Source organism: Sceloporus undulatus, chromosome 6 (assembly GCF_019175285.1).
Source record: "Sceloporus undulatus isolate JIND9_A2432 ecotype Alabama chromosome 6, SceUnd_v1.1, whole genome shotgun sequence".
Classification (NCBI taxonomy): Eukaryota; Metazoa; Chordata; class Lepidosauria; order Squamata; family Phrynosomatidae; genus Sceloporus; species Sceloporus undulatus.
Window position 1 is genome coordinate 86,653,221 of NC_056527.1, and position 27,937 is coordinate 86,681,157.

Sequence of the window (27,937 nt, forward strand, 5' to 3'; positions counted from 1 at the left end):
AATTAATTGCAATAAGTGAGATGAAGCAGATGTTTCTACCAAACAAATTTATTTCCATGTAAAACCAACAAGTTATTTGAAATATTTTCAGATTATACTCCTCCAGTAAGATTACACACCCCACCTCCATGAATCACCAGCAGCATTTACACAACTGTTCACAAAGAAGGAGTACAGACAATACTATTTACATGAAATGGGGGTAAAAAAGGAAGAAAAACACCTTGTAATCTAAACAGTTCCGAGAGTAAAAGGTTTGGTTTTCCCCTACTGCTGTCTGCCTTTACAATACTGAATGATATAAAATATTGTGAACAGTGAAATACATTTGTAGAAATAAATGTAAGATCTTTTAATACAGAACCCTGTAAGGTACTATCAAGTATTCAAATTTTGATGGGGGAAACTTGAATGCCTTTCTCCATTTCTAAAACAGATAACATTCAAAATTATTCTGAATTTATTGGGATGATTTCAGGCTTCACAGCTGTACTGAACACATTTGACTTTGATAAGTGCAGAGTTGGATCCTATAGGATGCAATGTTACTACCCCATACTGATATACTTAGATACTCTGTACATATGGGAACAGAAGCCCTGTGCTAACCCTCTCATTCCACACAGCAGCTTAGCAAAATGTCTGTGACTGGAAACTGCACATTTGGTGCAATGCATAAGAAGTACATTTCTGTCTCACTTCAAAGAGCCTGCTATTAAACCAAGAGTTACCCATTTGGAAGTGTAACAGAAATAATTCTGAATGATGTTTGACTTTGGGACCAAAACCACTTTCAAAGCTCTAACAGGGTCACGGCTCAAGAACCAGTATCTCCATAAGTAGTATTTGATAAAATAGACACTTGGGACTCATTATATTCCCTTGCTTCTCACAGCCTTAAACCCTGAAAACACAAGTCCATGTGAATGACAGAAGATACCAACCACTATAAAAAGTGCTTCATTCTGCAAATATCATTATGTTCCTGGTGGGATAGAGTAAGCCTTTTCAAGGCTCTTGAACAATGAGCTCCCCATTTGATGAAATGCACATTATGTTTCTCAGAACCCAAATTTCCCAAGTGAAAATAATACTGTGGCAATTAAATAGACAACTACTTACTGTGACCTAAGTAGATACAGAATTACAAATCTTGTGATCTGGCTTCATAGTAAGGGCTATCACAATTAAATCACCTTTGTTTCGTAGGCCTTTGTGTCTCGCATACCCATAACCAATCCCTTACAGTGAGAAAATAATGTAATTTGCTCTGAGTTCCCCCCCCCCTTCATTGCTCTGAAAACAATGAAAACAGGAATGCAAATCATGAAAATTGCAAAATTTAGGTGCCTTGCATACTAAACCTATTGTAGCAGATTTTCCCAATCTGGTTCATATTAGGCTACAAAACCCGTCACCGAAGGCTAGCATAGTGATAGTAGCAGTTCCAACACATCTAGGAGGACACAGATTGGGTGTGTGTGTGTGTGCCACTACAGAGAATTTATGTTGGGCAAATATACTCTAATACTTTGCTAGGTGCACACATTTAAGTGTGCGTCGTCAATTATCATATGAGTGCTGTACATTGTCAATCCTGAGTTTGGTGCACTCTGGTGCACACATTGTGCTCTGTGTGATCAATAGCTGCTCTGTTCTCTAGAATCTGGGCATGAGGCAACAGTCTTCAGAGACAGTGCATTTGGGGCTATAGGATGTCTTTGCTCATGGTTTAGGAAAGATAATAATTTCTAAAGGGGAGTCTTAGAAGCCCATGAGATAACAATGCTGCTGTGGTTCTCCCATAATGGATCTACTGAGGCAACAGAGAACTACTCCCATTTATTTTTACAGTATTCTCTTACGAGTGTTGTTTAAACCTATAACATTACACCAACTGAACTCTGACCAAAACTACTCTTTCCTCTTCTCTGCAAGTTGAAGAATACAGCAGTAATTACTACTGAATTATAATACAGAAGACGTCATGAAAGAAGACATACAATGAAAGTGATCAAAATTTTCACAGGGATGAAGAAAAATGTTCCAAATCAAATGACTATAAAGGTATAACACATTCAGATCAAAATACTTCACTGTTTGGATGACAGTCCCCAAATGGTGCGAGGTGTTGAACACAGTGTTTATTATAGTTATAATTTGTAAAAGAAGATGGTTGGCACCTTAGGGAAGTGGGATGGTGTCAGGCACTAAATCAATTCCAAAAATTATTTTCAGTGGGAAAAGGATAAAAGCCAATGAAAGCTAAATCTTAAATGTTAAAAATATTTTTTTTAATGAATCAAAATGGAAATGGTTTAAAACATTCAAAGAAGAATCTGATTCTCTTAAAATGGGTAAAATGTTTAAGCACCTGCTTGAGTTTTAATCTATTAGCCGGAAGCATGTAAGTGTACCTATTTCAGCTTCTAAGAGCTTAGAAAAATAAATTTCTGCATTAAGGAAGCTTTCCCAATTTTCAAATTTGGATTTTTTCCAAATTTAACTCACCCGAGTGCTATGCACTCATATATATGTATATTTATATATTTAAAACCCCCAAACTCCCAAATTAAACACCCTCTCTGTCCTCCACCCCCCACCCAATTATTTTTAATTTCTTAGCAGGGCAACATCCATTAGATCATCATCTTCCTCCCCAATCGAAAAATCAGGGCTGGGCCTGGACGGCCTTTCAGATGTAAGAATGGCATTGCTTGTCATAGACAGAGACTGCTCTGAAGAGATGGGAGATTTAGACCAGCTTTCTGGCTTAATGCTGTGAGTTTTCTTTTTGTCCCTTTCTTTGTCACGATCCCTGTCCCGGTCTTTGTCTTTTACTTTTTTCTTGTCCTTTTTGTGCTTCTTATGCTTTTCTGAGCTGTATTCTGGAAGAGGCCTAATTCCATCATCAGAGTTGGGGCTGTTCTGATAGGACTTCTCTGCTATAGAAGATCCCGACTCACTTTCACTGTCAATGTTTTGGGGAGTATAGGCAGGAGACTTACTGTGGCTGGGAGAACAGCGCTCGTGCTTTGGAGTAGACCCACTTATCAGTGGTGATCCATAGCTTTTGGAAGAGGTCATCTGAGGTCTTAAGCTATCTCCACCTCCTTCCCCAGGTTTTTGCAAGGTGACTTTGGCTTTAATGCTAGGAGAACCACCATCATGTTTGCTGATTATTATCTTGGCCACTCCAGTGCTTCCAACATTCTTTGAATCGGATGTCTTCTTGGAAGAATCAGATGACCCTCCTGAAACAGAAACTTTAGATTTCTCCTTGTCACTTCTTTCTCGTTTCCCCTGCAATTCACTTCCTGTCAGGTTGTGTTTTGAAGACATGGAGTGACTTGAGGAACTGGAACCCTGGACCATCTGTCCATCCATGGAATCATCCCCACCAGGGCCACCAGTGACAACACCATGTTTCAGTTTGTCAATGACAGCAGTTAAAGACGGCTTTTTGTTTCTGCTTGGGGACTTGCCTTTGGAACTCCCATGCTGATTCTGAGAGGACACGGAAGAACCCCCAGATGAAAAGGAAGATGAAGATCCTGCTGAAGAATTTGAAGAAGGGGGTGCCTTCTGGGACATGGAACTGGAGGATCCCATCCCTGAAGAGGACTTCATGCTTGAGCTTGATCCTGTCCCAGACATGTGCGAGCCTCCAGAACCGGAACTAATTGGGGACTTTGCTTTAGACGAGGGGGGAGTACCTGGAACTGGTTTCATCGGAGAGGCCAGCTTGTCAGAACCGCCCGAGGGTCTAGAATGAGAAGGAGAAATGTTTGGTTTACTCATGGAAGGGTTCATAAGCGATGAAGGCTTCCCTTGAGGTTTGATCTTGGTACCTCCAGAGCCGCTGCTCAGGCCATGTTTTGTGATGGGGGAGGACCCGGGCTTGCCCACTGATTGGGTGGAGCTTTTGGACTGACCTGATCCAGAGCCGCCTTGGCCCGAGTAGAGGCTGCTGCTCATCTTGGACCCGGAAGACCCATCCGACTTGCTGCTCTTTATTTTGCCGGAGGTCGATGAGGAAGATGAAGACGAGGAGGAGGATGAGGAGGAAGAGGACGAGGAGGAGGAGGAATGACTGTGATGACTTTTGCTGCTCAAAGAAGAGACTGAGCCGCTGCTTGTGTACTGCCCATGGGAGGGTTTGCCAACAGTCACTGTTCCCTTGGGAATCTGGATAGTGATTTTGGGGATGGGAGGAGTGGCTACCCCAGGGGGTGTTTGAGACCTGCCTGAACTTCCAGGAGATTTTGAACCACCTGTGCTTGTTGGTGGGGTGAAAGGCCTGGTGGATGAACTATGAGAGGGAGATTTGCCTTCTGGCTCCACCTTCCTTCGCTTCTGGACCTTTTCTTTACTTTTCCCATCACTGGATGGGGTGCGGCTGCGTTTTCCACCCTTGCCATCTAGCCCAGGGCCTGTTAAAGAACTCCCAGATCCATTACCCTCTTTGACTCGTTTCTGTGATTTTTCCTTTCCCAAATCTCCTGTACTCAATAAGGGGCTCTGACTTCCACTATGATGCTCCATGACATCAGAGGCTCCCAGAGCCTTGCTGGCAGCTGTGATTATACTAAAGTCGACTGTGTCCGTCTGGCTACTTGCCTTGAACTTACTCTCCCCTCCATCTCCCCCCAGCACTTGAACGCCCAAAGTACTTATCGTTTGTGGTGCAAAACCTTTGAAGTCATCAGCATCTCCGCTCTGGCTGCTATCATCAAAATACTCTTCTCCAAAACCGCTCTGGCTCTGGCTGTTCAGGAGGTCAGGGTTGAAATCAACACCATCAGGAAAAAACTGATTTGAAGAGTCGCTGTTTGGGCTCACAGTAGCATCAGCAATCAAGTCAGCTGGATCGGTGTATGGGTTGTCACTGTTGTTTGACTGAAAAACATCAGGATCAAATAGGGCACTTTGAGAATGCCCTGAACTGGATGAGTCTCTTACTGGTGTTCCAATAGGAGGACAGTCTTCACTGGTGCTTGGTAGCTTAGACGCTTCCTCTGCTATATCAGAAAGAATATCTGTAACATCAGGACCAATGCTATCTGAACTGGAGAGTCGGACCATCCTCTGAATGCTGGGCTGGGCATGAGGCATGGACTGTGGATAGGTTGTTGGTGGAGTGCTGCACTGACTGGGTGCTGGAGTGATATGGGGAGTATCTAAAGTGTCAGTGGTCATATTGACATCAAAGATAGGGTTCTGTGAATCAACATCCATGGAAAACAGCTCTCTCTGGAAGTCATCTTCAGTTTGATGTTTGGGTTTCTCCACTAGAACACGTGATTTTTTCTTCTTTTGCTTGTTGGTCCCTGGTCCCATTTCCATCCTAGGAGAGCCAGAAGAGGAGTTCTGTCTTTCAAGCGGACTGCTTCCATACAGAGTTGAGAAATCTTGAGCTGGATTGTCCTTCAGCAAGTTCATAAGCATGGGGTGGTTCTTGGTGTTGCTTGCTGGAGATGACACAGGGGGAGGTGTGTGGTGTGGAGGAGTGGGACTGGAGCCAATGTTGGAGCCCACATTGCCAGTGATTTGTAGCAAGCTTGTAAGAATAGGGTTCTGAGATACTTTGCTGAAGTCCTCCCCATGGCCCACTGAATCATGTCGTTCTTTTATGCCCATGCTCATGGTGAATAAGGTGGAAATGGGCCCCCCAGGAAATGTGCTGGTTGGGGTGGTGGTGCCACTCATTGGGTTGTTGCCTGTGGTCATGCCATAACCTGGGCTGCTGGCAGGGGGCAGGTTCTTCTTAACCATGTCTTCAACTGTCTCAGCAATGAGGGACAAGGCTGGTGTATCCGCTTGGATTGTTTCTGCCTTTCTGCGAATGGCTCTCATGGTCACAGGAATTGACATACATCTGTAAGACACAACATGTAGGAAAATTGGTTTCATGTCATCCTTGCCTGTAGTAATTTCTCAATAGATAGTCAAAGATGCCCCCATCATGAACAAATGTACACAGCTCTCTTTTCCAAACATAAGAATGAAGGATAATATATACTTATTGTACATTCAGTCAAAGTGAGTACACTTTTCAAGGTGTGACACTGGTTTCCTGGGAAAAAAGGCAGGACACTCTACTTTACCACCTCCCTCCTACTTCTTCCTTCCTGGGAATGTGCTCCTGCTGCCCTTCTTTTCATTCAAGGAACAGAACAAATTTAAAGCCTATTAAGAGTCTGATAACATTAAAAATGTACAACTGAACATGGCCTAAGGAATATTATAAAATATTACAGAAAATTTTATCCAATGTACATTGGGAGAAAATAAAGTACAGAATATATGCATGGCAGTAATCTTTGCCTTTCATATGTATATTCTTCACCAATGAAACACAAATTCAAAGTTCAGACTAAATTATATCATTTCAAAATCACATGGATTTGAACAATTTATTCTTTGTAATCTCATTTCTCTAATTTATAGATCACATACTTTTAACAGGCATAATTTCAGTCTAAGTAAAAATGTGTATAATGCATATATACACCCCAATGACAGGGGGAAAACACACATTTTTTCACAGTGTGCACAGGTACTGGGCAGTCATAGGCAACTGCAAGCAGCAAAATATAAAATGCATGCATTGTCCACAGAACAGTGCACTTACACTACACACATTTTGTCCTACACAGAAATGATATCTGTTGAAGGGAAACAATTATATTTCCCATCCATGGTCAAACAGCAGGCTCAGACTCCAGAAAACTGATTTAAAGGAGGAAAGTGAATCTGCCTCCACTGGTGTGAAAGTGCAAACTTGAAAACAATTATTTTCCATATAGTTTGACTTACAAGAAATCTTTTAGAACAAGGCACACTCTCAAAGGTAGTAGAGCAAGAAGTGACAGACAATCAGTATATGAATACACAAAATGCAGCAACCTGATCCATTTCTAGGAATAATTAATAATCAAGAGAGATGGAGATGGATAGATTTATTTTAATACAGTTGGCCCTCGGTATCCATGGGGATCCGTTCTGACCCCCCCTGCAGATACCAAAATCTGCAGATGCTTAAGTGACATTGTCCCCAATGCCATCATCCATCCTCCTTCCCACCTGGCTGGCTAAGCCAGCTCCGCCCTGGCCACCTGAAGCTCTCCTTGCTGCTCACACCTGCGGCTGGTAGCAGGAGGCCTCTGCTTCCTCCTCCCCCTTTAATACTAATTGTGGTGCGGCACGTGCATGCGCTACCATTAAAGAAAATATGAGCTTGACATCTACAGATGGTCAAATCCGCAGATGGCAAGTCTGCCGATAAGGAGGGCAGACTGTACCATAAACCTAACTAAGAATTATTGGTTACTGACTGATTATTGAAAAACAGTAAAGATTATCTGAGCTGATCCTGGCTGGAAGACGAGGTGTCAAATGATAGAATATAATCTTTGAAGTAGTTAGTTAAAACCAGTTTAGCACTCCATACTATAAGAGCACAAGATACAGCTCTTCTTTAGTGAGGCACAGGTTCTATTACGGAGAGGCTGTTCTGTTATTATAACCTACAGGCACCATGAAAAACACAATGTAAGAAACAGTACACCTTACATGAACAAATATTGTAGAACAAATCATCATTAGAGAAATTACCTCTGATCTTTTCCCTTCATCAAACTTTCATTTAAGAACACTTCTGAATAATTGGGTTTATATTTAACCCACAGTTTCTGAAGATCAGCTTTTGTTCTAGCTTAAGAAGCATGACGTACCTTTGAACAACTTTAGCAATGAAGTCATCTGTGCAGATGAGTGCATCTGAGAGCCCTTTGTATAATTTGCAATTCACATGGGTAGAATCTTGTACATCCATTACCACTGAAAGATAGAGGATTCATAGAAGAGTGTTAAATTGAGAATGGATGTCTCCATCCAACCCTTAGTTTTACATCCATCTTTTTTTCTGACAACCCTTGTTCAAGCCTAGGCAACTCACCACAAACCAAAGAGTCATTTACAGGGTGCTGAAATGATACACTGAAACAAGAGTCAGAGAGAGGGCAGACTTCAAATTGGAGAATGCCAGGAGAATCTGAAAATACATAATAAGCTAATTTAGCAAATACCTATTACATGGACATGTATGGGCTTAAAAACCAATTTTTTAAAAAATTATTATTACTGTACTACTACACATTTAAGCACTATGACTGGATCTTAGTGAATTAAATGAGACTTTTGAATAAATATGCATATAATTAAGTTTTATAGAAATGTTTTTTCCTGAAAATTTTACAAATAAATGATGATAAAAAAACTGTTCAAAATTAAAGCTGTTCCTACTCGGTTTTGCACTATTCTTTCTGAATTATCCTGTATACCATGTGTACACATAACACCTTTCTTCTTCCTATGGATCTGCCTAGTCCTCTCTGTGGAACATGCCTGACATTCAGTCAACTCATTTATCTAGTTGCCTCAATATACACAAGCTTACAAAACATTATCCCATTTCGGGAGAAAGGCAGGATATAAATCCCTTAAATAGATAAATAATTTTTAAAAATCTTTGATGCTTTAGGGCACTAGATAATGAAATCTGAGAAGCCTAATTTGAATCTTCCTGTTTGCTTATTTATCATTTATTTTTAATGTCTTCACCTTTTGTTCTCCTTGCCTCGCCCACCCCCCACTACATCTCAACTGCTCTTAGATACAATTCAAACAATATTCTCATGGTGATTAGAACAAAGTGCCCAGTCAGGTCTTTGTCTGATCTTTGCACCAAATCTATGGTATTGTTTGTAAAGAGACATATCACTTTTTATTCCTGAAGTCAATCCTGCACAGATATATTAAGGAGCTAAATCTGAAGAAATACTGCATCTTGGTTATTCCTCCACTTGAACTGGAATTAACAACCATCTAGCACCCAGAAAACTTTTTTTTACACTGAGCCACACATTAATAAATCTGTGGCACAATGGATGACATTAATGTGAGCTGTGCAAACTCAAAGCTCAAACTCAGTAAATTTAATAGACAAGAAAGTCATTCAACTATACCCACCCCAGAGATGCCTTAAGGATAACATGAGAGAACCCTGCACATGCTACCCTTTGCACTAAGGAAAAATGGGACAGCGACATGACAAAGATGCATGTGGTTTAATTTGGGTTTTATTTGCTTTTAATAAAATAAAATGAGGGGAACAAAATAGGGCATGTGCCCGTGGCATATGCCCAGAGGTGCCCACAGGGGTGCACCACCATTTAAGCCAATGGGGCTTTAATATCAGTGATTTTCCGTTTTTGCGGGGGGTGATGGTGGTGTCCAAAATGGAGGGGCGACTGTACACATTTCATCAGACACATATAGAATTGAATATATTCTTAGACACAAACAAGTATGGGGAATATATGCCCCCCCCAACCTAGGATAGTCAGCACAGCAAATGGCAAGGTATAACGGGAGTTCAACAGCATCTGCAGGGCTACATATTCCTCAGCCCTTTCATTCAAGGCTACAGTAGCATTAAGAATCTACTTCAACAACTCGTGACTGTCAGAAAGGGAGATGCAACAAATAAACGTTGGCTTAATTATATCACAGTTTCTATTTCTCACCTTTTGCTTATCTGGTAAACAACTGGTAACAACTGTCTGCATCACGGGTGAAAATCGTACAGTCCTCCAGATGCTGCTGAATTGCAACTCCCAGCATTGACTATACTGATTAGGGCTGGTGGTAGTACAACAACTAGAAGGCTGCATGCTTCTTGCCTCAGTCTAAACAACACTCATCATTGAGGTCCACAGAAAGAATCCAAAAAATGCCTTGTAGACCGAACTCACCTTCTTTTAAGACTGTTCGCTTGACACAGCTGCCTATCAGTGTGTTGTAGGCTACCTGATGCCTGATCATATTGAGGATGAGAGGAACTCGACTAGGATGGTGGAAAGCAATTTTGCTCAGGAGAGTTCCTTGAAGGCTCCGGCCATCTGGTAAAGGGGCATCTTTGTTGAGGAAGTAGCAGTGTTGCTGTCCTGGCAGAGCCTGATAGGGGAAAAAACAATCTCACTATTAGTAAAATATGGATGAATGCTACACAAACATATACAGACAAGAAATGCAAATTAAATCACTACTTTTGAAGGAATAAAAAGCTATTTTTCCTACTTTTTAAAGTTCTCCTTTATTAATTATATGGGTTATGGGGAATAGGTGTGTTGTTGCTGTGTGCCTTCAAGTCTTTTCCGACTGATGGTAACTCTATCATGGGGTTTTCTTGGCAAGTTTCTTCAGAGGGGGGCTGCCATTGCCACCTTCTGAGTATGACTTGTCCAAGGTCACTCAGTGGGTTTGCACTACCAAGCCAAGTATTTTCCTCATTTTATTAGGTCGAGGTCCTATTACATCAAACCCACCCTTGATGAGGGGAAATGGGCTTATCAACATTACTTTTTTAATAGGAAAACTGGAATTGGGTGCCTATCAGCCTGGAAGGAAAAGGCAACAATGAAAAAGTTTTCTATGTGTTTGGGGGACATTTCAGATAATAGGCGTAACACATGGAATTAGCCGAAGGCAAAAACACTTGTTTAAGAGTCTGCAGGAGAACCAAAGCCAACCAAAAAAGAAAGCATTGATTTGCATAGAATAGTTAATGTTATATATTATAAATAAATAAATAAATATTAAAGATGTCCCTGTAGCTTGCAGGACCAACACAACACTGAAGTCAAACAGGAAAAAATACTAGAATAAATCTTATTACTGCCTGAAAAATCAGGTTCCAGTGTCACATTAAACTCCAGAAAGAGAGGAGCTCACTGATGCCCAAGCAGAAATATGTTTAATCCAAGATTTCTCCAATGTTTTCAAGCAGACAGCTTTTATAACTGCCATAAGGTGAAGAAAAAAATTCGGACATAACTCATCCAGATGACAGAAAAATTGTTACTCTTGTAAATAACAAAACAATTCTATACAGCTGAGATGATGAGATTTAAGTAGGTATAGTATGGCTATAAGATTTCAGATAAAGTCTGTGGTTCAGGGCAACTCAATCATGGAATGAACATGAAATATAAAAAAAGGCAAGATGATGAAGAGAGAAGGAATTATTTATAGATTCCTTAAAGAAAATTTGGGATCACTGGGGCACATACTGCAAGGTTAGATACTCCATCCCCCACAACACACTTCTTTTACTATCTAGCAATGAGGTATTCAGGTTAGACACATTATAGCACAATAGCAGAAAGTTTCATAAGATGGAAAAGAAAAAAAGCAACATTTGAGAGCCCCAAACCACTCCTGTTCAAGGAAAGCCGAAGCCCTGAGCAGCAGCAGCCCTGCTGTGCCCCCACCCCAGTCTGTGAAGGTTTTTTTCAGTTCTTTGTTATCTCCTGAAGTTCTTGAAGCTATGTTCTCAGTTTGTACTGATGTGGAGTTTAGATTATTTTGATCACAGAAAATGGATTTTTCTACAGCTAAATCCTAACCTTTCTGGAAGAGGACAGGATTTAGCTAAGGGATTAATCATAACTAGAAAAACAAGACATAAAAGAGATTCTTCTGTTCTCATTTTCCACTTGAAAACTTACTGCATAGAAGCGCATATTGTGATTCAATGGTCCAGCATTGTCTTCCTTCGAGAGCTCAAACTGAGTAATCAGCTCATATAAGGGGACATATGTGGGAGGGGTGTCAAACAACGGTATGCCTGAGGATTGTGAGAGGGAGGAAAGATAAAGACAAATCATGAGCATCACTTCTGACCCATGTCCTCATGTAAAAATAGAAAACAGTTACCACACATTAAATGTTAAAGTATTAGTTACAATAGTTTTTAGTGTAAACTGACAATTTCACCATATGGGAGAAGTTTATTACTGTGTGGAATTATTGTTAAGTATTCAGACATTACTTATCTTTAACACATATGCACATTCCTTCCTTTTCAGCAAAGGGGACGCCAAGGACTATGGAATTACTGATTTATTACTGCTAACACAAATCTGTATAATCACATGGAGAACATAGGTTTAAGCTCCTAGTTTCCCCCCAGATTTACACCAGAAGGTGCAAGGTTCAGTATCACTGACTCAAATGCTTCCTTATGTACCTCTTATTCCACTGAACATATATTTTAACAAGATATCCCTGCCAGGACCTTTCTAAGAATGAATGGGAAATATTAAAGGCAAAATGGCTGTGAGTAAGCCCAGCTGCATACTGAGAAAGCCCACATATTTCTCCCTTAGCAATCAGACTTTCTCACATTTACCTGCTCTATATCACCTAAGTCTTGAGAGATTTAGAGCAGAGGTGGGAATCATGGAAACCTCCAGCTGTTGTTGGGACTCAACAGCGCCCTATCCAGTATAGTTGACAGTGAGGAAGGATGGGAATGGTAGTCTCAAAACATCTGTAAGGCTGCATGATTACACTCAATTCAAATGCTTGGCTTTTATTAAATACAAGAAGAAAGAATTGCAATTTGACAAAACACTAGCAAAATTAGCTTTTAGCTGGCCACAAAAAGTATAGGAGGAAAACAGAGAGGGGCACACACCTTCCTTCATTATGGAAATTACAAATAAATAAGAAATACAGTCTTAGTTATGTAAAAATCAAAAAACACTGTTTAGTTCAACAACATATATATATATATATGTGTGTGTGTGTGTGTGTGTGTGTGTGTGTGTGTGTATATATATATATATATATAATGCATTGACTGCTGCCCTCCTGTCATCAAAGTGTGGCACTAAATACATTACTGCTAATAGAAAAACTCTTACTTGAAATCATGACCTACCTGTGCAGTTCTGAAGTTTCTGAATGAAACCTCGAGATACTGGAATAGGCCTTGGAAATTTCAAGAAGAAGCATGCTGGCAAATCAACACTATTAGCACTAGTGATTGAGGAGAAGGAGGGTGTCCTAAAAGAGAAAGGATTAATAGTATTGTATTTATAATCCCACCAAAGCATTTAGAATTCTAGATAATCATGAAAGTTCTTTCTTAAGTGATGTTGTGAAATTCTGTGATCTTTTAACTTCAGGAAGGCTGATATGACCAACGTATTTATGCTGTCCTGTTATTGTGAACTATGAATGCTCTTTTGGTTAGAAAAGTGTGATACTGATTTTTATAATAAATTAATGAAGTCTGTGAGTTTGTGATGCATCTACAGAAATCTGTTCCTGTAAATTCTAATTATACTGATTAAACATATTGATTGTAAATTCTAATTAAACCAAAATACAGCATAGATAACATGATTTCTTCAAATATTGTGAATACAATCCAACATAATAGTAGGGATAAGTCTTACTTAAACCAAGATGGCAAGCATATCCTTGCATTTGAACCACACTGATTTAGTGGTCCTTAGATATTTTTCTCTTTTGCAAAGTTGTTCTGAATTAAGGAAATCAGCTTCTGTTGGTTCAGTCTACTCTCACCTACATATCAAAATATTACTTAAAGGGAAAAATGGCAGGTAGGAATCTGAGGAAACCTACTATGAAGAAGAGAATGATTCTGTGCTTTGTTCACCTCTGATAACCTTAAGAAATCGTTTTAATTCATCACAATAACACAATATCAATAACACAAGCTCTTATAAACGTATAAATGGTGATATTTTCTTACCCTTTGTTGTCCACAGGATGAGACCCCATAATCAGAGGAGCAATTGGAAGCTTGTTCATCGTCAACGTTCCTTCAATTGTAACACATACATTCATGCCCAAGTATCGAGGAACTAAAAAAAAGTCAAAACTGTTCAAACACCTCAAGATTAAAACACACACTATACTGCAAAGAGTTAACAACTGGATACTGCACAACTGGTTCAGTCTGCAATCCTGAAAAGGGATATATGAAGTTTGTGCTTCAATGAAGGATGGTATCCTTACATGAGCTATGGCGGGATACAAACCGCCATATAGTACGTATTCTATACGTACTAGGGTTAGGAAGGGGCGGTGCTTCCGCACCCCCCTAACCCTAGTACGTATAGAATACGTACAACATGGCGGCGCCCCTTCCACATGGGGGCCGTCATGTTTACGTACTGGACGCATAGCGTCCAGACGTGTCACGGCGCCTATGACATCGTGAATGCCCCAGCGGTGCCTCGTGACATCATAAAGGCGCCACAAAAAGAAGCTCCGAAATGGAGCTTCTTTTTTGCTCCACGCGGGAGCCGCGCAGTTTGGCTGCTGAGGCTCCCGCGCGGAGCAAATGGCGCCGGCGGGAGGCCGCCGCAAAGCGGCAGTCTGTATCCCGCCTATGTCTTCCACTTATTTGAGTAGAGAAAACTAAGCCAAATAGAGCCACCTTCATTGTTTCTCAGCTTGCAAAACAAATACTTTGTTACAAATATTTTGCAAATACTTTAAAGCCTTAAATTAAAAGAGAATGTTTAACACCCTTCAACTGCATTTCCCTAGTTTGAAACAGCTGCAAGTTGTGATAGAGTTAGCACTTAAGAGGGAGAAAATGAATGGACTGACAAGCAAGATGATGTGGTCATAAGGGGAACAAGTCAGTTTAAAATGGTGCTTAGCCATTACTGTTTACCCCAAGCAAATTGTCAAATTCATGGCTTGGGATTAATGTGCAAGATGAATATAGGCAGATCCACTGAAAATTTTGCCTCAACATAAGCAGTTAGAGTGGATGTAGGACACTACTGGCCCAAAATGCATTAGTTTCAATATTAATTAGAAAGCCAGAGGGAAGCAACTACAAGTTTCTTACTCCTAGCTCTGTTGTTGTTGTTTTTTTAAAAAAGAGTATACTGTTATGTGCAAATATAGTGTTCACTTGCCCATTAATATTAGAGACATGTTACTGAGCCCAGGGATCACAGCAAAACCTTGTAGCAATACACAGCATGTTCAGAGTACACTTTTAGAAACACAAGCTATGGCTAGAAATATCTGATAAAGAATGCATACCACTGCCTTCATTCAGAATTACAGGTGCTCCAGTACCATCTTCAATCAAATCATATGGTGAAACATAATACTTCAGATTCATCAGGTGACCTGGAACAGGAAATTGAAAATGTAATAAAACAAAGCCAGGCAACTGTTAAGAACTTTTTTTCCCAGAACACCAAGTGAAATCAAGGTGTAGCTTCTTTTTGCTTATGGCAAACTACATTCTAAACTACACTGCTAATCTAAATAAGGGACTAGTATGGGAACAAGGCTTGGACAGATTATTTCCCAAGCATCAATCATTTCACAAGTTATTTCTCAAAAAACATTAGCACTACTGCTAAGGGGAAACAGAGAATCTACCTTTATTTCTGCCATCCATCTTCTTTAGAATAAAATGTCTCTTACCTCCACTCCTTGGGGTAAGATAGCCCACACTGCCATGCAGAATCTTGTCCAAAGGGCTTGCGTTGGTGGCTTGCCTACAAGCGGACATAATCAGAAACATATTGGGAGAGAACTGATATTGTCAATCTTTTAAGATCTTGTTTCACTGGACAAGTTACAGGCTAAACTGAAAACTATGACACTAAGCCCAATCCTAAACATATTTACTCAGAAATCAGTCCTATTATACTATATGGATTTTACTTCCAGATATGTATAGGACTGCAGCCAAAACTCTACAAAGGGGTAACTACTTTTTCTTTGTGGAAGTGCCATGAGGAGCAGTGATATTTTGCTGCAGCAGAAACAAAGAAGAGTCTCATAACATATTAAAGGCATGCATTTCTGTGGACTATGGTGCTTGAAGAAAGTATGTATGTAATGAAATGGGTTGCAACGCATGCAAGGATGTCTAGTGAATCCATGTTTCAGAGGAATTTTGCTCCTTCCAAACCTAATCTTTCATTTTCTTGATTATATTACAGCTGACCTCAATGTGGCAAAATGCTCTTACCAGTACATTCCTGCCATCTTTGTAAGATCAAGTTCCAAGGATTGAAGAGCCAAATACATTTTAGTTTTCAGTTTGCTGAAGAGAAAAAAAGATTTGTTTAAAATGGATAAAGAACATTTATAACAGTGTCTTGGGAGTAAATTCTACTGAACCCAATGGCAGTTATGTACAGGACTGCACTGTTAATGAACACAACTACTATATGACTGTCAGTAGACTTCCAAGATCTAAGGAAGAGACCTCTTCCAGCTTATCAAGTTTGCTGACATGCCAAAGATTCAACTGAGAGCTCAAATAGCCTATACCCTTTTCCTCCTAAAAGATCCCATATTAAAAAGATAAAATAAATTAGCATAATGTTGGATCTGCTTCTTTTATCACTGTCATGCTCTCCAAATGTGATCTCCATTTATACTTGGAGAAAAACATGGAAGGAAAAGCAGCATATAGAGAGCCATCTTTCATCACTCCAGAATATTTCTGACTGGAAGACAGTACTTTATTAAATGTATTTCCAGTGAAGCTCTGCTTATTTTTCATACAGAGGGAAGAAGCACTTTCAAGTGAAATGCTCTAGCAAAAGTCAACATGGTCTCTGGTGATACTGCGCCATGCTGCGACCTCAGCATCTCCACACTAGGTGAACCAGAGACTATAACATTAAGACTTCAATCAGCACTTTTTACAGTTCATTGCAATCATCTTTCCCTGTTACAAATTGATCTACCACTAACCACAAAACTTCAGTTTAAAAATCACCTAAAAAACTGAAGATGAGATCCAGCCATGTTTGCAGAATTCTGTTCATCTCCCATTTTTTAAAAAAAAAAAACTTGTATTAGCCCTCATATGTACTTTATACTTTTCATACTGGCTGTTGGCTTCCACTCCCTGAGATAACCAGGAAGCATAGTGGCAATGTTGGAGAAAAAATGAGTGAAGTAGACAGTAAGTATAGGAGCAGGTGTGCATTCAGATGAATAGTGCACACAAGAATATCATAAATATTTGGCCAAATTGCAGGAAGTTTCCATACCACAGAAATTATGAAATTAAATGCTTACTTGTCACCTGGCAGTTTATACAGATTCACGAGACCTTTAAGATGCTTAGAAAATTCATCAAAATTTCTCTCTCTGTAAGGAAAGAAAAGTAAGTTAAGTTAAGTTCCAGAGAATCCAAAGGAACCACACATGATTAAAATAATCTAACTGGATGCACTTGTGGCTTCAGGTATCATCAGCCATGGCATCCTTCTGAGGCTTCTGCCAGGAATAAGATGTGGAGGTATTTTTCAAAATTGTGGGGCCAGTTTTTTATGGTGTAACTCTATTATTATGGGTGTGCACACCATGTTTTATTGTCACACGGGCGCACTATACTTTAAAAGAATACAACATCCAGCTCATTTTTAAAAAACCTTCTGCTTTAAATGCCTGTCTGAAGAGGAATGACTTTGTCTACTGGTGGAAAGCCAACAAGGAAGGGGCATTCTAGTCTCCCTGGGGAATTACAGAGTATAGGGGAAGGTACAGAAAAGGCCTTCTCTCATATCCCCACATACCACGCTTGTGAAGGGGGTGGGATGGAGAAAAGGGATTTTAAAAAATCTAAATAGAAAGAATCAGATCCTGATGCTAGTGATGGACTAGATGAGGGTTACACATTTACGTTTAATCAAGGCAAGACAGAGATGCCTCTTGGCTAGTTGAAGGGCAAATCAATGAACAGGGAATCACCATGCTGCATGGGGTTATGTCCTCCCTGAAGAATCAGGCTAACAGCTGGAGTATATGCCTGGATTCAGCCCTCAATCTAGATGTTCAGTGCTCCATTTGCACAGATGACAGTACAGTACTGCACTAACTGTAACTGTTCCTGGAGACGTCTACACTAGCTGTGGTGACACATACTTATTTATTATTTATTACATGACATAGCAACATTCCATCTTGACTATGGTAACACACTCTGAATGGGAATGCCTTTGAAAAGTACAGTGTGCCTGCATCATGCTGAAAACTGTGCAATGGAAGTTTTAATGGCATGAACGCTTGTGGTGTGCACACTGCGCATCATGCACAAGCCCCGTTATTTCCAATGGGGCTCGAGTATACATGCTATCTGCCTTACACAGAGCACTGTACTCAGTGGGCATGCAATTTGCATGTTACAAATGACCAATCATCTGTTTCTTGGCACAATTCAAAACACTGGTTATGATCAATAGAGACTTATAAGACTTGGGGGAAGGTATCTGAAATACTATTCTACCATGTGAGCTTGTCTAGGTTTTAAGATTTCAGATGATCACTTTCTTCTCATGCTGCCCCTAGTGGACACCTCTTCAACAGGAACATATGAGAGCATCTTCTTCCAAACTGAACTCCCTGCCAATGAAAGCCAGTTTAATTCATTCTCTGTTGTCCTTTTGCTATAGGCAGACACATTTTTATTCTGGCAGGCCTTTGGAATATAAACTGGTTTGGGGCTGAAGCAAATCTAACCAATTGCATTTTAGCTAGGCCTTTTGCTATTGTGTTTTTAATTTAATTTGCTTCTACACTGTGTTTTCACTGAGATTATTTTAATGTACATTATATTATTATTTGCTGTCTTCAATGCTTTTTTGACAGAAAGGGATGTATATAAACTATTGGCATACCACTGGTTAATGAGAGTAGGATGTGTGACTATGTATACTATTCATTCATGTGAGAGAAGATTTCAGCTGATTGTATAGTACTCCAGAACAATGAAGCAACAAACGACTGACAACAGTTGTTATCTATCAGAAGTGTATAGAGAAGAAACGAGAAATAACCAATTTAAAGCATTACTTTTGGAATAGTAGTGAGAGTATCTAGAGAAAACAAAACTGCTGAGAATCAAAGGATAAAGAAGTGGAATAAATCTGTTTGATAGTCTTCTGTTTAAAATATCCTACTTTAAAAACATTGTGTATGCCCAGATCATAAATACTTAAGAGAACACCTTCTTCCGTACTATCTGTCCCGCACACTAAGGTCCTTGGAGAAGAATCTACTTCAGTCAAAAAAATCTAGACTAACCTCAGTTACCCAGAGGGCCTTCTCCACTGCTGCGCTGAACGTTTGGAATGACCTGCCAAAGGAGATCCACCACATTTCTATTCTTACAGCCTTTAAGAAGGCTCTTAAGGCAGATCTCTTTCGCAGGCATTCCCTACCTAGTTGCTCTCCCCATTTACTGTGACTTATGTCGCTTTGTCCACTAATTCTTCTTTTAAATTTAATGAGAAGAATTAAATTAAAATTAATTAAAATTAATTTCTTCCCTCAAGAAGAAGAGCCCTCCCTCCATGCCAGCTGTTATCATCCGGCCTGGGAGGAAACGAAAAGGCAGGCCAATCTCCATTAGAGCTAGCTAGCCTCAAGAAGAAGAGCCCTCCTTCTATGCCAACTGTCATCATGAGGTCTGGGAGGGAGTGAAAAAGACAGGCCCAACTCCATCAGGCCTAACTGTGAATTACTGTGACTTATGTTGCTCTGTTTTTTCTTATTTTATTTTATTCTCTATGTATTTTTATTGATGTAACCCACCCGGATTCCTTGTGATTGGGTGGGCAATGAATGAATGAATAAATAAATAAATAAATAAATATTATTATCATTATCAACCAACTCTATTTGTTTTCGACTTAAAATCTAAGCCCCACTGGAGCCCCACTGCAGTCTTTAGTTCTTTGTAATTCCAATGCTGAAAGGCATAGTGATACAAAGTAGATATGGACTTTAATATTCCAGACAGCATTTAAAGTAACCAAAAAAACCCAAAATAAATTAAAAAGCCAGTATGTAAACATACAAGAGTTATATTTACACATTCCTGCTTACTGGAATGAATCAGAAGAGCCAGTCATTTTTCCTCCTTTGTAGGAGAAATTTTTACCAAAAGCTAAAAAATTACCAATAGCCATACAACACCATTGGAACCTAATATGGGAAAGAGGGATTATCAGCAATGAAATGTATATATTACTCACCTTAAATGCTGCACCAGTTCTGGACAACTCTGCCAAGAAAAAAAGGATATGTATCTTAAAATTCAATTAACGTTGTTGTGATTTTCTAGTTCAAATGGCACATCCTTAAGATGCACATAACAACAGTGGACGACATCTTCATTTAGACAGAACTACTCCTCTGAAGCCAAGTATCTCCCCATAGAGCCTGACGGGATGTCTTGGCTATATAGCAGATGGACAAAGGACTAACTCCCTCCCAAGGTTGGAAAAAATCTCCCAGTGTCTAGACCTACTTGAACAAACAATGAGGAAACACAAGTCCAGAGAAAATACAATCAAAAGTAGAGATCTAATTGGGCAGGTTAGTATATCTTGTGTTCTACTTACCACAGGATTTTCCCCATGATGTGCTACCTTGACATCACATAGTTGTCCAGTAAGATCCAAATGAACTTCCACATAGAACATATCTGATGTTATATAACATTCTGTGCCATTTGCACTAAGATGAGATCCAAGGCTTAAACAGAGGGAAGAAAAAGACACTCAAATTTGGAAAATATTATCAAATACCAGTGGTATTTAAGTTAATTATCAGGTGCTCCTTAATACACTGAAGGCATCAGATCCTATCTGATCTAGGAAGCTAAGTAGCATCAGCCCTGTTTAGTACTTGGATGAGAGACAGCCAGGAATACCAGATGCTGCTGGCTGTATTTCCAAGAAAGGCAATGGCAAACCTCCTCTGATTACTCCCTTCCTAAGAAAACACTATGAAATTCATAGGCTTGCCATATGTTGAGTGAAGAATTAAAGACACATGTGCACACCCCCGGAGACCAAATACTGACAACAATGGGATGAATTCATATTAATATTAGTTCCCATTATAATCAGCAATAAAGAAGTCATGTTGCTCTGTTGTTTTCAATGGGAAATAGTGGCAATGCAGCTTCAAACAATTGTGCTTTACATTAGCCTTACTGCTTTCTCCTCTTGTAATTAAAAACAATATTCAGCAGATTATTTTGTCAACTCTTTCCACTCTTCATCCCAGTCCTTTTTTGATAAATATAATAGAAATAAAATAGAATAGAATTTCTGATTCCCATGTGAATTCAAACAATTTATCAGTACAAGCTGCTATAAAAGCTTTGCCTTTTACTAACTCTACACAAGCATAAAAAATTACAAAAATGTACAAAAACGTGGCTGGTTGTAGGGGATATTATCTCAAATGTACTGTACTAGTAAAATAGATCTACGCTATCTTAGAAAATATCTGTTATGGAACTAGGAAGCCTATCTTCATTCTCACATCTGAAATAGCAATGACTGGTTAAGAACTATTGCACATCATCATCATCATTTTCTTATATCCCGTCTTTCTGCCAAAATAGGGACTCAAGGCAGCGAACAGCAGATTTAAAACAATACAATTTAAAAACAGTACAATATTAAAATGTATAAATATAAAATTTGAAATACAATTAAACCATTTTAAAGGTTAAAACAGTTACAAGTTATAATTGAATATTACAATACAAACCTTAATATTTTTTAAATAGCACAACATTCCTAGACCTTATCGATTTGCAAAGCCCTGACCACACAAGAATGCCTTCACCTGCTGCTGGAAGGATAGCAGGGATGGAGCCATCCTTGCCTCCCTAGGAAGGGAGTTCCAACCCTTGGGAGCAACCGCTGAGGACTTCTCTCTTGTTCCTGAGAGCATGGTGGGACAGAGAGAAGGGCCTCTCTGGATGATCTCAATAAGAGTTAAGGAAATTAATTCAATATCTTTCACAGTGATGTTTCAAAATAAATTTCCCCTTTCACATCACTAATTTGATTTGCCATTTGCCTTAAAAGGACCACTGCAAGCAAGATCAATTCATACAATCCAGATCACTGTATATCACCTACAGCGGAAGCAAGACTGCTTCCAAGGCTGGTATCTTGAGATTCTTCTGTGTAAAATGTATTTTTATTTATTTGATTTGAACTGGAACTTGAATACTTACAGGCAGATTGGTATGTCTCTTGCAGCAAATGAAACTACCAGCGAGACTAGCATGATTCTGGCAAAATGGGAAATACCTCTAATGGAACAGGCAAAGACTCACCCATTTTGTCGAGCAATGGATTCCAAGCGATCTGTCATGGCAGGCAGAGATGTCACTAAGAGGAAGACAGTTAATTTAAATCTTTGTACAGTTAATTTAAATGTAATTTATATACTCAAATTAGTATGTACACTGGCTTTTGGCCTTAGCTATTAGCGCCAGTGTTTTCTACTCAACAACACTGATGTTCCCATTCTCTTTCTAAGAGTTATTCAGAAGTCTTGGGACAAAGTGGGCTAAATGTAGATTCTATAAACTAATTCATAATTGTGTACTGTTTCAAACTGAATTCTGTTTTCATTTTACTGTTTCAAACTGCTGAGGGCCAACTGTGTTTTTGTACATTGATCTGTTCTAATCATGCAGAAAAGGGCTAAGAAGTAGTGATATAATTTAACACCGAAAAGACTATGAAGGAAAACTTAAATCCTAGTTCCTCAGTTATAATTGGGAGTCTTAATGAGACCACATCTCCTTATATGAATCTACCCAAGGTTTAAGATCTTTGGGAAGAGGTTCCTCTTGATTCCATGACTGTTACAATTGTGTCCTGGGAGGACACAGGAGAGCCTTCTCAGTGGCTGCTTCAAATTATGAAATGTCCTCTACTGAGAGGCTCTACTGTCTTCCTCTGCTGCTCTCTAGCAAACCAATTTGATAAGCTTTCAACTTTTAACTCGTTGTGTAGAACAGTTCTTATCAGAATGTGCTTGTCTTCCATCTTTTAATTTTTACATAGATCTTTAAGGCTTTTAATGTTTAAATAATTTTTAACAATATGTTCTATTAAATGGTTTTTAAACTTTTGTATTATGTATTGTTTTAGCTGCAATGTGTGTTTAACTTACGTGAAAAGTGAGATATAAATTAAACAAATGAATGTATGCTTGATTAGGAGAAAAACAGGAAATCTGTATTTTTCACTCAAAAGTGCCTATTTATAAAAATTGTATCATATACTCCACACTCCTGTTTTAAATAGGGGCATCCAACATCCCAGGATTCCACAATACATAGTATGGCTTGATCTTAATTTGTAGAAGAGACACTAAACCAGTTTTCCTTGTTCAAGAAACAGGAAATATTCAACTAAAGCAAAAGAGAAGGGAACATGCACCACTCATCTACAGCCCCGGAAACCAGTTGGTGACATTTGAAGCAAGTCACTGTGTCCTCTCCAAAGACCACTAATAGCCTCATTAGTTAGTGCACTATGAGCCATGACGAACATGGATCAAGAAGGTATATTAATGAAAAAAATATTATTTTCATATCCTTGGATATCAAGAACTGCAATTCAACAGAATGACTAAAAGAAAACTCTGGACATATTTCTTCTAGACTCTGCTACTAAAACACCATCTACATTGGAGCAGGTATTTGCGATTTTAATCTGAAAACTTGTATCTGTTAACTGAGGGTGCTAGCAATACACTAGGCTGAGACCAATGTTGCTAACAATCCTTCCACCAACTGGAAAAGCAGCTCTCCTACATGGGGCAATCTAGCAATCAAATATTCTGAGCAAATACAACCGTAGAAGTGAACAGAAAACACTTTCCTACTGTCACATATTAGGCTTCTGAAAACACTCTAACCTGCACTGCAGTACTTTTGTCAAATTTTTTTTCACTTGCCTCACTGCCTGAAACTCTCTGGAAAACAATGGCCTTGACATGTGGGAAAAGGCTCTTATTGAGCGATGATGTCAATTGCCCACATAACCCCATTACAACAAAAATCCAAAAGGGATTTCACAGCCTAGCAAAGTAAGTCAAACAATCTCAGGCAAGCATGAAAACTTTCTGTATCCATTAACTATTTAAAAACTTTAATGGGCCTGCCCTAAGAAAGTTTAACGATTTCATTTGCTCTCCTTGCCATGGAACAGGAGTGTCTCCACATTCTGGCAACTGACACAAGCTACAGGTGTTCACTCAGCACTATAGTCATGGAGGGAAAGAGACCATCCCTGCCCATTCTCAGTCTCAAGCATTGGAGGAAACCTGTCTCTTGTATTAGCTCTGTACAGGATGGATACAAAACAATTCTCTTTCTCTCAGTTTTGAGCTGGACAGTGATGACACAAGCATGCAGGCTTATCTCTGTATCTGCTAAGTGGCTGGTGCTCTTTACTACCCTGTAGGCCCAGAAAGCAAACAGAGGTGTATTTTTGTAAGCAGGAACTTCATTGTCAGAAGCTTCAATAACTGAGATAAGCCACTGCTTGTTCTGAGGGGGTGAAGAATAGAGGATATGCTCCTTTTTACCCCCCGATCTCAGGTTGCATTTCCAAGATTCAGCACAAGATTGGAGACGAGACCCCATCTCTTGATAAATCACAAATTCTGGGCTGCTCATTAAGCCCACCCAAGATTTGTCAACCCCTGACAACCACTTGTGGTTACAAAAGACTGAAACTCTAGCTCTTGCCTGACCACAGAAAATAAGGGCAGTAGTTGCTGAATGGTTGTGGATGCATTAAGGGTGCCTGAGCCAATCATGCCTGATGTTAAAAAGTGTCAGAATTACTATCTCCCAGTTCAGGGTGATGGGAAAGTGAAAGGCTAGAGCAGTGAAATACACAGCAGGCAACCCTCTGAGGAAAAATCTGGACAGAAACCTATCACTTACTGGAGCACACAATTTTGTCCAAGGCAAAGCTTTTAAATTACTAGGCTTGACATACCATGTTTTAAGCAGATAGCTAATGCAGAAGTGCAAGAGTCTGATCATTAGTAGGCAAGGTGTGAGTGGTTATGCTTGTGAGATTACATGTGACATGAAGCAGTGCTCAGTAGTTTGAGTCATTAAACTTCTCAAGTTGGGCCAAGCCAAAGTAGCACACATACTAGCTACATAGCTATTATGGACTGAGATTAAAGTTTTACACTTATGTGGACTGAGATTAATGCTGCAATCATGAACAAAGTTGAAAGGAAAGAAGTCCTACTGAATACAATGGTACATGCGTCTGAATAAATATGCTTAGATTGCAGGGTAAACCTGTTCAAATAAAGACCATTTAGGGTATTGGGTGCACCAACTCATATGTCCAACTTTCTGATTATCCTAATGCCAATCAATATAGCGAGTTGTTTTTGTGTTATATACAACCTCCAGCTCTTATTCTGTGAAGGTGCAACCCACCTTTCAAGGCCTTCTGTAATGTTTCCAAGCAGCTGACAAGATTCTGGTGACCTCCAGAGTTCATTACAACTCGCTTTTCCTGTATTCAGAAATTGCAGAGGAGAAAAAGTAGAGAAAAGGCTTCAGGAGACATTCAGTAATATTGTATTAAAGAGAAGAAACAGATAAGAAATAGGCACATTCAACTACATTCCAACATATTTTGACATTTTTTGCACCTGGAAAGCAGCTTTAGTAGCTTCTATAAATTGAAAACCCCAGCATGGTATTCTTATACCTCACACTGCTGGACTGGGCACATAGGTTGTGCGAAACCAATGGATCAAAAATAGCTTAGAACCGCTCCAAAGATGGTAGCAAGAGAACTGTTACTTGTTTCTAATTCATTTCTCATTTATTCATTACAAACTTCCAACAGCTGCTTTCTATGTTCTTACGAACTAGGAAATGTCTTAACAAAACAATTAGTGTTGACTGTCTAGATTTCTTATCTTAATTGTCTATTACTGCCAATCTTCCTCTGCAGAGCTTAATTGCAGAGAAGCATTATATGCATTCTCAGTTCCCATGCTGAACTAATCCTCAGTAGTACTATGTGAAATGGGACTGCACTTTAAAATGCAACACAGAAGCTTCTGTACGTTTTGTGAAAATGCACACAAATTGCGGAGAAGAGTGCTCTTGAAAAATAGGAAGACTTAACAATGTCCATTATAATGTCCATGCTGAAACCCTCACCATAACTTGCCGGACAAGCTTCATGGTTTCTGTCCAAGGTCTGGTGTTGGGATTAAACTTGACATGGAGCCTTTCCAGAAGTGAACTCATCTTGTTCAGCTTCTCTGATTCTGAGACAGTAATTGCAAGTCAGTCAAGTGTACAATAACATTTTGAATCAAAATTCAAAGAAATAACTTTATTCATCATGTTCTCTGCATGAACCTACCCCCCCCCCACACACACACAAGATACCACTACATTGCATTAAGTATGCCTTACATAATGGGAATATGATCCAAACATTAGTTTTCTTTGCAACAGCCTCAACATTATGTGGTTCACCAGAAGATGGCATGATTTCCTCATTCTTTTCCATATGAATGCAGCGGGACTGAAACTTTTCGTGGTAAAAGTAACATGTCTGCATCATAATGCTCCAAAGGATGGTATCATCATCAATGGAGTTGGAAGTGACCACAAAGGTCATCTAGTCCAATCTCAGCACCATCTTCACCTGAGATGAAATTTCCTGAGCAGCTTAAGAGCCAAATGCAGCAGCAGCTTAAGAGTCAGAATGAGGGAGCGATCAAGTTCAAAGAAGCTCATCACTGTTTAGAATGACTGCATCCTTTGTTTATACTCATAATAACCCATTTTTGCCATTTCTCAATGCTATGGAATTCTGGGAGTTTTATGAGATATTTAGCTTTCTCTGTCACAAGAAATTACAAAGCATTCCATAGCACTGAGCTGTCCAAGTGTCAACCTGGATTATTTCTGCAGTGTGTTTTGGATCTAGGATGGTTTTTTTTTAATTGAGTCCCTGCAAGAAAGGGAAGATCATCAACTCTCTGCCTCCATGTCCCCCAAGAAACACACCAAGGTGGTCAAGGTGAAGGCGGCTCCAGTTTCTTCGCCATTGCCTTCCCCTATTAACATTTTGTAGAAAGGTTTGGCAACCTTTATTTATCTGCAGGTGAAATGTAGGGGGCACCCAGTAGTCTCCAGGGGCCACGCTAAAACAAATGACAGCACTTGCCCATAGGGAAATCATACTTGCCTATAGAGAATCACTGGATAATACTTGCCCATAGGGAAACACAGGAAAATATTTACCCACAGGGAAACATTGGAGATGTTTCCTAGGTTTCCCTATGGGCAAAAATTCCCCAATGGTTCTCTATAGGCAAGTATCCCCCTATGGGCAAGTATTCCTCCAATGTTTCCCTATGGGCAAGTATTCCTCCAATGTTTCCCTATGGGCAAGAATTCCCCAATGTTTCCCTATGGGCAAGAATTCCCCAATGATTCTCTATGGGCAAGAATTCCTCAATGTTCCCCTAGGGGCAATAATCCTCCAATGAAACCCTATACGCAAGTGTTCCCCAATGTATCTCTATGGGCAATAATCCTCCAATGTATCTCTATGGGCAAATATCTTCCAACGTATCCCTATGGGCAAGAATCCTTTAATATTTCCCTATGGGCAATACTTCTCCCATGTTCCTCTATGGGCAAGGATCCCTCACTTACCCTCCGCGGCCCCCTGGGCTGCCTTCATCCTTCAGGAGCCTGGCAGGGAGGGAGAGGGCCCACCCGCCCCGCTCCACTCTGCCTCATGTGGCGGGGAAAGAAGGCCTCCGCCAGGCCCTTCTCCCGTTCTGAGGGGGAAACGAGGCCCCCTTACTGTCCCGCAACCGCCATCCCACCTCCACTCTCGCGAGATGTCCCTCCAAGATCTCGCGAGATTCAAGAGGACAGGGAGGAGCGAAAGGGCGGGCAAGGAGCGCGCGAACGAGTGGGAAAGCAGCCAACTGCAGAGGAGTAGGCACCTCTCGCGAGAGTTGAATTCCTCTTCCTTCAAGCGTGCTCTTTAAGAGATTTTGGACTTCATCTCCCAGAAGCCTCAGCCATGTTGGGCAGTAGGCTGGGATTCTGGGAGTTGAAGTCCAAAATCCCTTAAAGAGCACAGTTTGGGGACCACTTGACTGGTCTTTAACCCACTGTGAGAGCGTTTCTTTCCATTCGCTTTGAGCGGTTTTAACT

The 27,937-nt window shown here is 39.9% G+C and overlaps 1 protein-coding gene across 2 annotated transcripts; it reads right to left on the minus strand.

Annotated features, from left to right (window-relative positions):
- Positions 1 to 32: 32 nt before the first annotated feature.
- Positions 33 to 27,616, minus strand: MED1 (mediator complex subunit 1). 2 transcript variants are annotated; one of them, XM_042474304.1, is made up of 18 exons: positions 27,425 to 27,616; positions 25,910 to 26,019; positions 25,172 to 25,250; positions 22,022 to 22,076; positions 20,283 to 20,415; positions 19,914 to 19,942; positions 16,954 to 17,025; positions 15,890 to 15,964; positions 15,337 to 15,410; positions 14,944 to 15,033; positions 13,631 to 13,742; positions 12,791 to 12,915; positions 11,574 to 11,692; positions 9,819 to 10,020; positions 7,961 to 8,056; positions 7,737 to 7,842; positions 3,936 to 5,878; positions 3,594 to 3,766 (listed from the first exon to the last, which is right to left on the minus strand). In XM_042474304.1, the coding sequence occupies exons 1-18, from the start codon at positions 27,450 to 27,452 to the stop codon at positions 3,729 to 3,731; spliced, it is 3,486 nt and encodes a 1,161-aa protein (XP_042330238.1). In that variant the 5' UTR covers positions 27,453 to 27,616; the 3' UTR covers positions 3,594 to 3,728. The 2 variants fall into 2 exon arrangements, with proteins under 2 accessions (XP_042330236.1, XP_042330238.1); XM_042474302.1 differs by having other exon boundaries at positions 33 to 5,878.
- Between the last annotated feature and the right edge of the window lie 321 nt (positions 27,617 to 27,937).